General features: G+C 36.6%; 2 protein-coding genes across 3 annotated transcripts; one reads left to right on the top strand and one right to left on the bottom strand.

Moving 5' to 3' along the window:
* The first annotated feature begins 260 nt into the window (after nucleotides 1-260).
* Nucleotides 261-4,109, top strand: LOC107217739 (vesicle transport protein SEC20). Its single transcript, XM_015655380.2, has 3 exons — nucleotides 261-607; nucleotides 1,581-1,995; nucleotides 3,418-4,109. The coding sequence occupies exons 1-3, from the start codon at nucleotides 524-526 to the stop codon at nucleotides 3,603-3,605; spliced, it is 687 nt and encodes a 228-aa protein (XP_015510866.1). The 5' UTR covers nucleotides 261-523; the 3' UTR covers nucleotides 3,606-4,109.
* Nucleotides 4,068-11,030, bottom strand: LOC107217740 (Kv channel-interacting protein 4). 2 transcript variants are annotated; one of them, XR_006902986.1, is made up of 4 exons: nucleotides 10,246-11,030; nucleotides 4,659-4,999; nucleotides 4,336-4,534; nucleotides 4,068-4,207 (listed from the first exon to the last, which is right to left on the bottom strand). XR_006902986.1 is itself a non-coding variant. In XM_015655381.2 (4 exons), exons 1-4 carry the CDS (start codon nucleotides 10,364-10,366, stop codon nucleotides 4,160-4,162), a joined length of 699 nt encoding a protein of 232 aa, XP_015510867.1. In that variant the 5' UTR covers nucleotides 10,367-11,030; the 3' UTR covers nucleotides 4,068-4,159. The 2 variants fall into 2 exon arrangements, 1 of the variants encoding a protein (XP_015510867.1); XM_015655381.2 differs by having other exon boundaries at nucleotides 4,659-4,989.
* Between the last annotated feature and the right edge of the window lie 2,025 nt (nucleotides 11,031-13,055).

Below are 13,055 nucleotides of genomic sequence, written 5' to 3'. Positions count from 1 at the left end.
ATCAATAATTAATTAGGATTCGACGGAATGAATTTCAAACTTGGCGAATCCTATGAACGCAATGACTGCAGACGTTACATTAAAATTATCGAGAGGGCGCTAGTTCCCGAGACATTTTATCGTGAATCTAACAAGTGTCGGTATTGCAGAATTCTTGACGCGTTAATGGGTAAGCAAATAGTTTTCGTTAGTCAAATTTTTCCCAGATGGCACTGCAGGCAGGAGTGACATGTAACGCCAATGCTAACTCATCGGAACTAGAAGAGCAAAGTTGTATTCTGCTAGCTCGAAATTTATGTAGCACCGTTTTTGTTTTTGTCAGTGTAACACAACCTCAAACGTTGAAAATCTCTAGGATATAGAGAGGTGGTGTGAAGAGTTCCGTACTTGTGCCGGTTCTTAAAATCTTATAATCATCGGGGCTTATGAATTTTTCCGGTAAATCTGCTGAGAAATTTCCGGATATCTGTCACCTGGTAACGAGTGAATTAATTTTTTGAGTCATTCGCCGTACATAATTTACATGATGAATTCTGAGGAACATTTGCTGGACTTGGTGCGACAGGAAATTGTCAATAACAATCTACAAGTGAAAGCTATTATTCAGGTAACTCCATCAGCGTTGAAAAAATTTTACTTGAATTATATGCGAAAATGGTGGAATACGAATTTTGAAGAGCTGGTGGCCGTACTGGTACTTTAAAAAACGGAGAATTTGACGGGTAGGGTAGCACATGTCACAGAACAAGTTTGACTCGTAGACTTGATCGGTACAGAAGTTTCCTATCATTACCGATTTGATCAGCATTGTAATTTCCATTGATAATTCCATGGACGAGTCGGTTATTTTCCACCAAAAACGATAATTGCGAAAGTTATGCGCAATTTAGTTCCATTTCTTTGATACATGTCTACCGATATTGTGTACTTGAGTAAGGATGATTTCTCACCGTACCCTTTTCCAACTTGTTGAAATTGCTTTAACTTTTCTTCAAATGGACAACAAAAATAAGCTGTCGAATTATTTTCCCTCGACTACTAAAATATAAAATGTAAAAAATTTATGCAACTTCTGCATTATGACCAATGCAGATGCAAATTGTTAAAGAGTTGAATAACCGATCAAAATCAATTTTATGTTTTCAAGGAAGGGCTATAACGTATGATATTACATTAATTTGAAGTATTCAAACTAAGATTGGCAAATTTCGACGCCCATTACTTCTCATAGATACATTTGCAGGATGGGCGACCCTCCCCCCCCCCCCCCCCCCCTTAAATTTTTTATTAATATACCGGCCCGTACATCTTACCATACATACATACATACACGTTAACCCGCGTTATCAGGACTGTGCGATTCATCAATTAATTGTAAACTTCGATTATTATCATTTTCTCCATTAATCACTTAATATGCTCTTTCAATTAATTGCTTTATTGATTAATCGTTTCCAGCTTAATCGAATTCTATCCTTATTAAATTATCTATCTAATTAATAATATATTTTGCATGAAACTAATTCAACGTAGTTGATTTAACTATTCATATGTATCCAATCGCAACTACCTGATTTCAGGATATTCAAAATTGCACCGAATCGACAGAGTTATTGAACGAGCTAAATGCAAAAGGCAGAGCAAAAATAGCGGCCCTGCGATCAAGTATTGAGCGTTTGGAGAGCTTAGCGTTCCAAGAACGCAGCGATAAACGGAAATTGGAGATTTATTCAGAAATAGAGAGTCATAAAAGTCAGTTGACTATTACCTTAGCCGCCTTTCGAAACGCTAATGTTGTCAGTGCCTGTGTTATCGACAGAATGGCTAAGGATGAATTATTGGGGATGCCCGACGGACATCAGAGTGCATTACGAAAACGGCGAGATAAACAAGCACTGATAAATATGTCAGGCGGCGTTACCGACAAGTTGTTAGGCATCTCTAGGCATCTGGCGGAAACCACTCAAAAAAGCGCTTACACCTTAGACACCCTAAGTACGTACTTTATACCTTATATTTCACCCCTTATTCTCTGATATACGTTAGTTTTATCACAGGATTCAGTCAGCTTGACAAAAATTTGTAATTAAAAACTTATAACCAACATTTTTTTACCAATATTTTGGATGAGACTCGCAAGGTAAACTAGGTATTCTATACATATATATATATACAATATGTGTATATATATATACACACACGTTAAAATTACTCTGTAATCAGCGCAACATTATTATTTTATTACTGGCATCATTATTTCTTTATAACAATTTCGTAATTGCGTTCGTTGTTCATCAAAAAGATGTTCTGCAATTAAATAATATTTTCAAAAAGCCAATATGTGATCTGAAATTCAAATACAAGAAGCCAATCTAGAAATGGTTTATTGTTGCATTCATTTTCCGTAAGAAATAATTCAGTGCGTATTTTTATTGCATAATCTGATATACATATACAGAGTATTTCCAAGTAAACGGCGGAGTATGTTGAGTTGCTTGTCGCTGAGGGGAACAAATATCGGTACGAGTCATCGGTAGGTAGCACGTTTAAAGTCCTCGCGAGTGAGCTGGAACTGCCCATATTGCCAAGTTGTGTGGATTTGGCCAAGCAGTTGTTCCGTGGTTTGTAACCTATGCCGAAGCGGTCAGTGATCGCCTTCCGAAGCCACGTTAAAGTGATTATATGACTTGATTTGACTAAAGTGATAGCGAGTCGGCAGGTCTGTTTTACCGATATTCGTTCCCCTCGGTAGTAGGCAACCCAACATACTGCACCGTTTACTTGAAAACACCCTGTATATCTGAATAAAATAAGTATTTACTAGATTACCAGACGATGAATAACTTCAACAATGTAATAAATACAATGTATTGAGGAAATCTAAAGTTTCAGCCGACGCTTCAAGCTTTACCGTATCGTCGATCGATACAAAGACCGTTGTATTCAATTTTCCACTTTTGGACTATTATTTGCTCCGTTCCCATCTTTAGAGAACCTTTACGATAGAAAATAGATTGAATTTGCGGTGTAGGAGGTTGACAATTTATTTATTTTCGCAACGGAAACAGTATTCATCAGAAAAATCAACGCAAATAATTTTTGCGTAACGTTAACGTAACGAAATAGTGAAATATGAAAAATTATATTTTGCTTGTTAAAAATTATCTTGTCCCTGTAAGAGGTCGTAGTTGTAAACTGATACGTTTATCTTTAAATTTATGTTATTTATAGTATTGGCCGTATTTTTAATCATTGTAAACTTGCGAAATAAGGATTTTTCGAAAATATTTTTTTGTACTAACGTTACGAACTCGAACCTGTAAAATCACATTTATGTAGGTAAAACGTATAGTGTGGAAATTACTGGTATTTACACATTAGCGTATTAATTACACATTGTCATGTATTTCCTTGCAGTTACGTCGTCGGAGAAAGTGACCGGGACGAAAGATGAGCTTGAACATCAGCAGCAGGTAATTGTGCAGTCTGGAAAGCTCCTGGGAAAATACGGTCGGCGCGAACTTACCGATAAAGCGTTGCTAGTTCTAGCATTTGCATTTTTCTTAGCCTGCGTATTTTACATTCTTCAGAAACGATTGCTCTGATTACACAGCAGAGAAATGCAATAAAGCTCATTGGTTTTTACTTGTAACTGAAACTATATACACCCGGCCTTCTGTAATCCGTGCTCAGAGAACTGAAAAAACTGTATCATTCGAAGCGCTGAATAGTTTTGTGTACAGCTTGTACATTTTCGGGCAAATGTTTTTATCACCGAAACTGACGTAAGTTCGCGATGAGTGCTGTGGTTGTAGGAAAATTGCATATTACGAGTTTGGCGTTGAAGTACTTTAATCAACCAGTTTTACAATCATACTTCAATATTAAAAATAATATTGAAAACGTTTCATAGAATAAAAATTCTGTCACTGAACATTCCAATGCAATTTGCACGTTAACGGAGAAACGTATAATGTACGTGACAGTGCACTGTGGTTAATGTTACAGCATCAATTCTAGTATATTATGTATCTAATATTTATACGTGCAGTATCCAGGTTGTAAACCCGGTGTTAAGTGAATAAATATATTTTATAGCAATCTGCAAACGAGAATCGAGTACATTATTGCATATTAAACAAACGTCTCATCGATGATGTTACCAAAGATCGTCGAAGACCGTCAGCTGCGTGCATATACTTTGGTCCTGAAACGATTATACACGTGAGATAATTGAGTTCGATATAAATGTCGGTGATCCATGGATAGATAATAATACGAGTTTGTTTTTGATTTTGATGGAAAGTTACTGCAACTCTGCTTGTAATAACGTACATTCATACATGACGTCATAAACTCCTCCCGAGATATCACGCCATCCTTGTTCAGATCCATTTTCTCAAAAAGTCTATCAACGTGTCTGTTCACCGCGCGTTGTATAGTTTGACTTGTTCGCACCATCTCGTAAATCGCCGATACTATGAACAACATTTCGTGCCTCGTTATGTGACCATCGCCGTTCATGTCGTACAATCTGTAACGTAAAAAAAATGAACCAACATCGGATCGCAATACCAGTCGTTAAAGAGTCACGCTTAAGCACCCAGCACGTGGTACTCAAAATAAGATTAGTTGAATAGAATATGCGGTGAACGAACCCGAAAATCCAGGACAACTTCTCCTCGGCGGTTCCTTTCACGATCAGAGACAGGCCAGTCAAAAAGTCGCCGAAGCTCACGAGACCGTCTTTGTTCGTATCGAAGGTGTTGAATACTACTTGAGCGTACTTAGTGGAATCTCCAAGTGGAAAAAGCTTCGCGTAAGCCGGCCTTAGGTCGTTTGGGGTCGCAGCACCGCCCGGACAATGCTGCTTGAAAGCCCTGTAAATCTTGCAGATCTCATTCCTTGAAAAACCAGTGCGGATCGACAGGGCTGCCAATCGTTCCGGTACCACATGGATTGGCTTGGTTTCCTCCTCGCCATCGTCCACTGCAAGCCACTACGATTAAGTTGGCATTTTCTCACCGTTTCGGTGAATTGGAAAGGTTTACATGTTTCTCAAGACGATAGAGTAATGGTGGTTCTGATTTGACCCGATAACGGTATTATACTTTTGTGCAATTTAACCCTTTGAGTCACGCATCGTTATGCTAAGTCAACTTTTATAACAAGATAGTATTCCATGATGTTTGAGGTTGCTGATGACGAATCTGAAATGGAATTTAAGAAATTCAAGATGGTGAATCCGACATGAAGGAGGAAAATTTTTAATTCAATCGAATCCAACCAAATACTCTACGCAAGGGTTTTCGGGGTCACTGATTGCAAATCTGAAATCAGATTTTGAAAATTCCAGATAGTGAATCCAATAAGTTGCACGAAAATTTCAAATTTGATCGATTACGGTCAAAAAACTTTATACGGGGGTTTTCGGCGTCGCTGATTGAATTCGTCTGAATTTTCAAAATCTGATATCAGGTTCTTAATCACCGACTCCAGAAACTCCTGGACAGAAGTTTTTCTCCGGATTTGATCGAATTTGAAATTTTCGACCGCCATATTGGATCCGCCATTTTGATTTTTTTCTAACTCCAATTTCAAATTCATAATCAGCGACTCCAGAAACCTATACTTATGTAAAACATGTGTACGTATAAAAGGGTCACATTCTCCGAAACGAATTATTTCTTAAATTGTCACAATTTTTTCAATCAATTTGTTTGTAACAATAATAATTTACACTATATCGCAATAATTCCTCTCGAATACTGAAAACCTATTAGTATACTATCAAAAATAGCAAAAAACCGTAAAGAAATATGTTGAAAAATTCTCTAAATATTGAAAAGATGGATATAAAATAGGTGGTACGAATACTTACCACAATGACTCAAAGGCTTAAGGATGAATCGACTGAATCGTCTAAATCATAAGTTTGGAAAAGAGAAGAGAACGGTTTAAAAGATCTCGAGCAATATAATCTCCACCAATTACAGAGCACGTGGATGATACGACGTCGCTGCTTTGTAACCGACATGAATTTGACATAAAGATTATTTGACGGAAAAAATTAAACTTTGGTCTTTCTGATCCGTTTTTGATGTTATTGGACCGATCATTTCGTTCATCATAAAGATCTTCAGAGATTGGACAAGAACAAGTTTACAAATACTTGTCTGCGAAGTGAATAAAAATTGATTTTCGTAACTACGATACGACGAATGGTCGTCACCAATTACATTTGCACGTTATAACGATATACTACAAAGTGAGATGTCTTGAATGTTTGTCAAAAAATTTATGGGGATTTGGTCAGTACGCAAAACCAGTTCAACAACGTTAGAACCGGATAAAAACACCAGAGTTTTATTATTTCGAACATTCAATGATGAAACCTTTTATCAAAAAGGTGGTGTTGGACCTTGATCAAATAGGGCAAATCGTAGTTTATAACTCTGTTTTTGCCTAAGAATGAAATTTCCACAAACTTTGGGAAATTAAAAAAAATTGCGAGTGAAGGCACTTAAAAAACCAGTATTCCTTGAAAGTTTTATAATTGTACTTGGAGAGAAATACGTGAAACGGCCATTTTCAACTTTTTTTCTTTAGTAAAAATCGAGTTGTGCTCCGAAATATTTTAAAAACGGTTTGTTTGATCATTTTTGTCGACAAGTATTAAAAGAAAAGAAAAAAAAAAAACAGCATAAGACTATACAAATATCCCAGTTAAAAAAGTAAAAACTGAAAATAAAAATTTTACGATTACTCGGGAAATAATTAGGCTAGAGAAGTGAAATTTTCAGAAAATTCCTTTTCATTCAGTGGGAATACAAGAGGGTTGAATGTTGCTTAAATAGTTGCTGGGAGCAGTTACAGTATTCTTATCTCGCTATGCACTTTGATTGCGTACATTTTTGTTAGCTTTTCAAATATTGCTTGATAGTTTTTGCGTAATATCTGATGTAATAATTTTTCGGAAAGATAGTAGATGCAAACCAAAACCTCGCGAGTAATATTGTGCAAGGGATCACGTGGTCTTTTTTTTTTTTGTAATCCGAAGTATCGTTGCCGATTTTATTCATGCACAAAATCTACCGTACTATCACTGCGAGATGCGCATGCGACAGTTCATCGAGCTATTATTGTAGAAAATATAACGTGAAATCGATTACAGTCGAGTAAACTCGATTCTCAAATGCCACATAAGATCGTTGAATGACGCGCGTATATACTGGCATGAAAGTTGCACATTGTCGAGGAAAATTTATGGTGTGGTAACCGTAAAAGCGATTACAATACACGTGTATAATGTTGCTAACTTTTACGTTTACCACAACCATAAATTTTTCACAATCATGTTATACTTCCGAGGTTGCAAAGTATAAAGACGTGCGATAAACAAACTGGCAAGGCATCGCCCTATCGATTTCACTATTTCTTGTTTATCACGTAACTGTGCGTAATTATTTCCCGGAATTGAAACGATAAACCTGTTGTTGCACAGACTGATTTATGCTATTACCGCATATCTGTATACATTTTTTCACAGGGTGCAAGCAGCCTCGCCGAAAATAAATCAGAAGTTGAATGAAACTTGCTAAGATGACAAGCCGTAACTATATATCATGACACTGTAGTAAATGTCTCCAACTAAAGCTGAACGTTTCTCAGTAAACAAAACTCATTCAATCAAAATAGAATAACAACAAATCGCAATTACTGGAAAATGCTGATTAAAATCTATTCAACAAATTGCATCAAGTAAAATGAGTGCTGTAAAATCAACTTCAGTTAAATCAATAGGAATTTAAAAAAAAAAAAGAAGAGAGAGAAAAAAAGAAAAACTGTGTGCGCCCTTTGTACGAGGGTCAATTTCATCAACCACGACATAAATTTCTAATTCAATTTATTTGTGAACGAGCTTCGAGTTGAGGTTTTAAAAATTGTACGTATTAAAATTTTCTTCTTGAAATTATCATGCTCATCAGAGAGGCTGACAATGAGTCTTATATTAACGTGATGGAAAAATGCTCTCTATAAAATACTGCATTATAAGCTCCAAAACGTGATAGCGTGAAATCTTTTTAAGCTTCGCTCGATGCGATTGTTTGCATCCGAACTTTAATACTAACCACATACATATAATGCCTGTATTTGACGTGCATCCGTACGTATATGATGGAAAGATCGTGTGGCTCGAAGATGGGTGTGTAATAAATTTTTTCCTAGACACGTGATGTAAATTTTGCTGCCGAGAAAACTAGCGCCGCGTAGGTATACACAAGCCGACGTATAAAAATACGTTTTTTCCCGACAGTTTACACGTAATTCCAACGTTACGAAGATCGCTATTGCACGCGGATATATAGTATGTATAATATATGCGTGTGTAACATTCCTTGTCCAGAAAACTGATGTGATGATTTACAGTGTAATCATATTTGAAACGTGTATTCAAACATTCTCCCACGGTCGTTGAGGATGATCGATGTATTAGCCAGAAAAAACGTAATCAGTTTAAGCGAGGAATTAGAGTTTGCGAAACTGCGCTGAACCACTCAGGCTATCGATCAGCATATTTCGCCCTCATCATACGTCGAGATTGACTCTTAATTCTTCTAAGGTTAGGCTTATCGCGGTTTGTAAATTCAGTTGCATTATTTTTAGATGAAAACATTTCGCGTCTTTCGATACCCGATCGAGTGCTAAATTTAGTCTCAGAAACGAGAAGCTCGATTGCGATGCACACGCTCTCCCGCGAAATATACGAATCTATTTGAATCGGAATCGAACCAGCCGAACGGCAGCTAATAGCATCGTCGCTTCTCAGCTGCCCGTTATTGGGTGGAAATTGCAAAATTTTTCGTCTCGCTGCATTTGTAAGTTACAATTTAGTATATTTTGTAACGTGGAGGCAAATTCGGTCTTTAGTACCGAGCTTAAGCTTGCAGTATGAGTCGCAGCCCTGGTGAAAATCATTTCTATGAGAAACTAAGAAAAAGGGCGAATAAAAATTCATCAAGAATCGTACTTTTTTTCATATGAAACTAAGACTCTCCATGAATCACTGTGCAAATTAACAACGTCTAACGTAAGTTCACGAAAATATGCAACTTCCGTAAAGCGTAATAGTTTCGCGTAGATTTTGGTAGAAAAGTATGAATATCCATGAAGATCTACAATTGAAATTATGAGAAATAGTTGCGCTTACATTTCGAGAAAATAAAACAGAAAATCTGTGAAAAAGTACCACCGCAGTTGAACGGAACAGTTTCTTTCGATTGAGCAGACTAAAACTACGACGATCTGAGAAAATCTGAGCCTCAAATTCGCACTGAATCTAGAAATATGAAAGTCTGTGCAAAAACTAAAATCGTAATTACATGAAATACTTTATCACGATTGAGCAGAACAAATCTATGACGATATATCTACGCTTGTAATTCGAAATGTCGAAAAGTACAACTTTTCGTAAACTCCGTGAATTCTCATAAAACAGTACAAATTTTTACGAAAAATTGTGATAATCGACAATTTTAGAAGTCAATTTAAATCGATAAGTTTACGAATACGTATGACAAAGTATGAAATTCTATTTTTGAACTACCGCTAGATGTCGCATCTCACTCACGAATAAAACTTATTACAGAGCAGAGAAATTCCTAGCGAAATTCAGGCTTACGTCCTAAGACTGACCTTGTCATTTTCTCTCAATAAGAGAGTCTCTTGAAAAAACTAACATTTGTTATCTTACTAAACCAGGAACCCAGGTGAAAATAATTTTATGATTTTTATGAAATTTGAGCACGCATACGAGCCGAAGTTGAATGCTGCAAATACGCGAGACAAAAAGACCGTTGCCCTCCATGTTACACACGATTCTTTATATAACACAAGAGTACGTTACCCGTTTTGTCACGAAGCACGAAATTGAGGTTAGGGTTGCGTAACGTCAAACTTGTTCGCAACAGCGCACGCGCCTAGGACTTAAAACGTGGTCTTTTCAGCACTTCACGCATGCGCGTTCGCAAACTCCCTCGATCGTCAAAGAGACGGGTAGTTTGCGTACGTAAAACATTCTCGCGTTATACGAAGTATTATTCGCAAAGAGATCGAGCTGTATACTGAAATTCTTATTTCGGGGTGAAAAACGCAGCGATCAATTGTATCACGGAAGTTTAACGATTCCCACGCATACATCAGATCTACGAAACTATACGTAAAAAAACAATTCGAATTGCCCACCTGTCATTTTTTGGATGCTTTTCTTGACCTTCCTGATGCTCCTCCGCATTTTTCTCGAGAGACTCGGACGGTGCAATCGTTGTTGGCTCCCATCACTTCCTGCATCCTCGCTGTCCGACATATTGTTTATATCGGAGTCGAAGTTTGAAGAGTAATAGTTTTAAATAGCCTCACACAAACATTAGTTCGTACAATACGTGCGTCGTTACATACAGTCAATAATGATCGTAAACTGGTAATAGGTGTAAGCCGTTGTCAAACACGTCGAAGACACCGTGTACAATAGATTTCTTACTGATCATTACTTTGTTCCTACTCTCTCTCTCTCTCTCTCTCTCTCTCTCTCTCTTTACTTTTCTTTCTCTTTTTTTTTCGTTCTACTCTTCCGTTAGTACATTTTTCTACCGATTTTACAGATCATTCATTCCGCGCGCGAATCATTGCATAATATTAATTGCGCTAATTGAAATCGAAGAACCGTTCGCTCTTGCTATCGCGGTGATTCTGACGGTGTGAAATACTAGAACGCATCCAACGTTCAGTCATCTCACGTTCATTTCCTTACCGTTTGGCAAAGAGCCAACACCTTCCGGCGTTTGGACGTTGGAATCAAAGGAAGAGAAGAAAAAAAGAATGTAAAAAAAAGTTTTGAAATATCTAAGCGTGCAGCCACCGCACTGGTTTTAGTCCGCAGTCAGATAGTTCCGCACGAAGCTGTCCCAAACACGTTTATGGAGCAACTGAAACTCGGCGGCTATATCAGGGGACGATGAAACTGGGAGAACTGTCGGTCGTTCGCAGGGCGAAGCTGCGTACGAGTTAAATATTTATACCATTTATCAACTATCTTAATGCGGTAACAAAATTTCGTTTCATCCAACTTGAAAATTCCGGTAGCCTTGCAAGATTGTGTACGTCTGAGAATTTTTGTACTCTCGAAGATTGTCAAGTAAGACACACATGTATGTATGTATAATATCACTTGGTTTATGCACTAACTGGACGTACCTATACAGCACATTTCCTGCCAATGACTTGAGTAAATCTAGAGAGATTACAACAAAAATCTTATGCATTTGCTGTGCAAGTTTGACAAAATTGAGAATACAGTTGCTGACTGTTGACATACATTTCGGGAAGCCAATTGCTCATGCGCCAAAATAATAAATTCAAGATTTCAAATGCGAAACTATTTAACACATGGTTCTTTGAAATGATTTTTTTTTCAGAGAATGTGCAACTGGTGATTCATTTGATGTAAATGCTATTTCGAATAATTTCAGGAAGATTGTGTTGTTATTTCGTTCTTTCAGTGCCAACGTTTTATATATATTGTTCATCGAATATTGTGATGGATCAGAGCTCATGTTGAGCGCGAATGGATTCTTTACAAATGGCTCAGAATGAGTTTTTAATAACATTAACATGTTTTTTTACAAAGCTTGAATTTGTTCATCATAACCTAAGGTGATTTTGTGTATGACTAAATGATTTCTTGATCAATTGAAGACACAGAAGAATGTTTTTCTAGGATGGTTGGTAAGAAATTCGAACAAAATGAATTACAAATATTCATCAACGCTGTATATATAATTTTGTCATCTTAAAAATCATGAAATTGTGCCGTTGCTCAAAAACTATGAGTAACAGTGGTTTTTAAACTGAAATTCGCAGGTTGTCAATTTTTTTTTTTTTTTCTTTGACAATGAAATTCGAGTTGTATTACACGAGTCATAGCGTTTAACAACTTATTTCATCGTTTTAGACAAAGTTAAGTGAGTTGTAAAAAATTCTCATCATCTTAACCGAAAAATGAGCATTTCGGTGGTTGAGCATGAGCAGAGTAACATCGGATCTGAGAATTTGATTCAACGACACAGTGCTTCAAAATTTGATTGAAAAAGGTCATCTCTCTGAATTTTGATAAACAACATCGTATCTAAATAAAGATTCCGTCTCCTAAATTCTTATAAGTTGCGTCACTGCGTGATGAAAATTTATTGCGTGATATCGGTATTGATTAACTTGGAAAGTGCGATTAAAATTTAACATTCTTTGCCGTGTCATAACTCAATTCTGGGGCACAACTATAACTGCAATTGTAACCTAACATATTCAATTGTTTTCATGAATTATTCATCATCAGTGGTAAATAATAAGTCACTATTTTCAACTGAACGTCACGAATACCGAAGCTCAAAGATTATTGGAATCGTCTTTAGATGCGTTATATTTGACATCGCATCAACGAAACTTCGTCACAATATTTAAGGCAACTAGCACCAATCTCATCTAACAATCATATCTTAATTACCATCGGTAGCACATCCTCAGATAATGTTGTAAACAAAAATCGTAAAAAAAAAAAAAAAAAATGGCGAAGTTACCCGGTTGTTGAACAAAATTCTGAGACAAGATATTCTTGAATCAAATTTAGTAACGATGTTGTTCTGCCCTCGATTATTTTCATTTCAATTCTAAGGATAAAATATGTTCCTATTCGCTGAACTTTTCGAACTTTCCACATGAATACTTATTTGCAGTTTGAGTTTCCCTGGGCAGCGAGTGGTTATAATCGCTCGCGTTACTTTTGCGAAGATTGAGATTATTTGTGAACTACAAAGCACGAAACTGACACAAATTTCGATTTTGGACTTTTTTCGATAATCGTTATTTTTTTTTTTTTTTATATACTCCGAATCTGCTTCCCCGGGCAACCTTCTGCCACATTGCCCGAAATCTGTAAAAATGTTGAAGAATTGGTAAAATAGAACGATCACAAAACTGAATTTTCCAATACGCGAAAATTT

The sequence above is a fragment of the Neodiprion lecontei genome, chromosome 1 (genome assembly GCF_021901455.1).
Source record: "Neodiprion lecontei isolate iyNeoLeco1 chromosome 1, iyNeoLeco1.1, whole genome shotgun sequence".
Taxonomy (NCBI): Eukaryota; Metazoa; Arthropoda; class Insecta; order Hymenoptera; family Diprionidae; genus Neodiprion; species Neodiprion lecontei.
The sequence above is the reverse complement of the archived record's forward strand: the minus strand, read 5'-3'. Positions and strand labels throughout refer to the sequence as shown.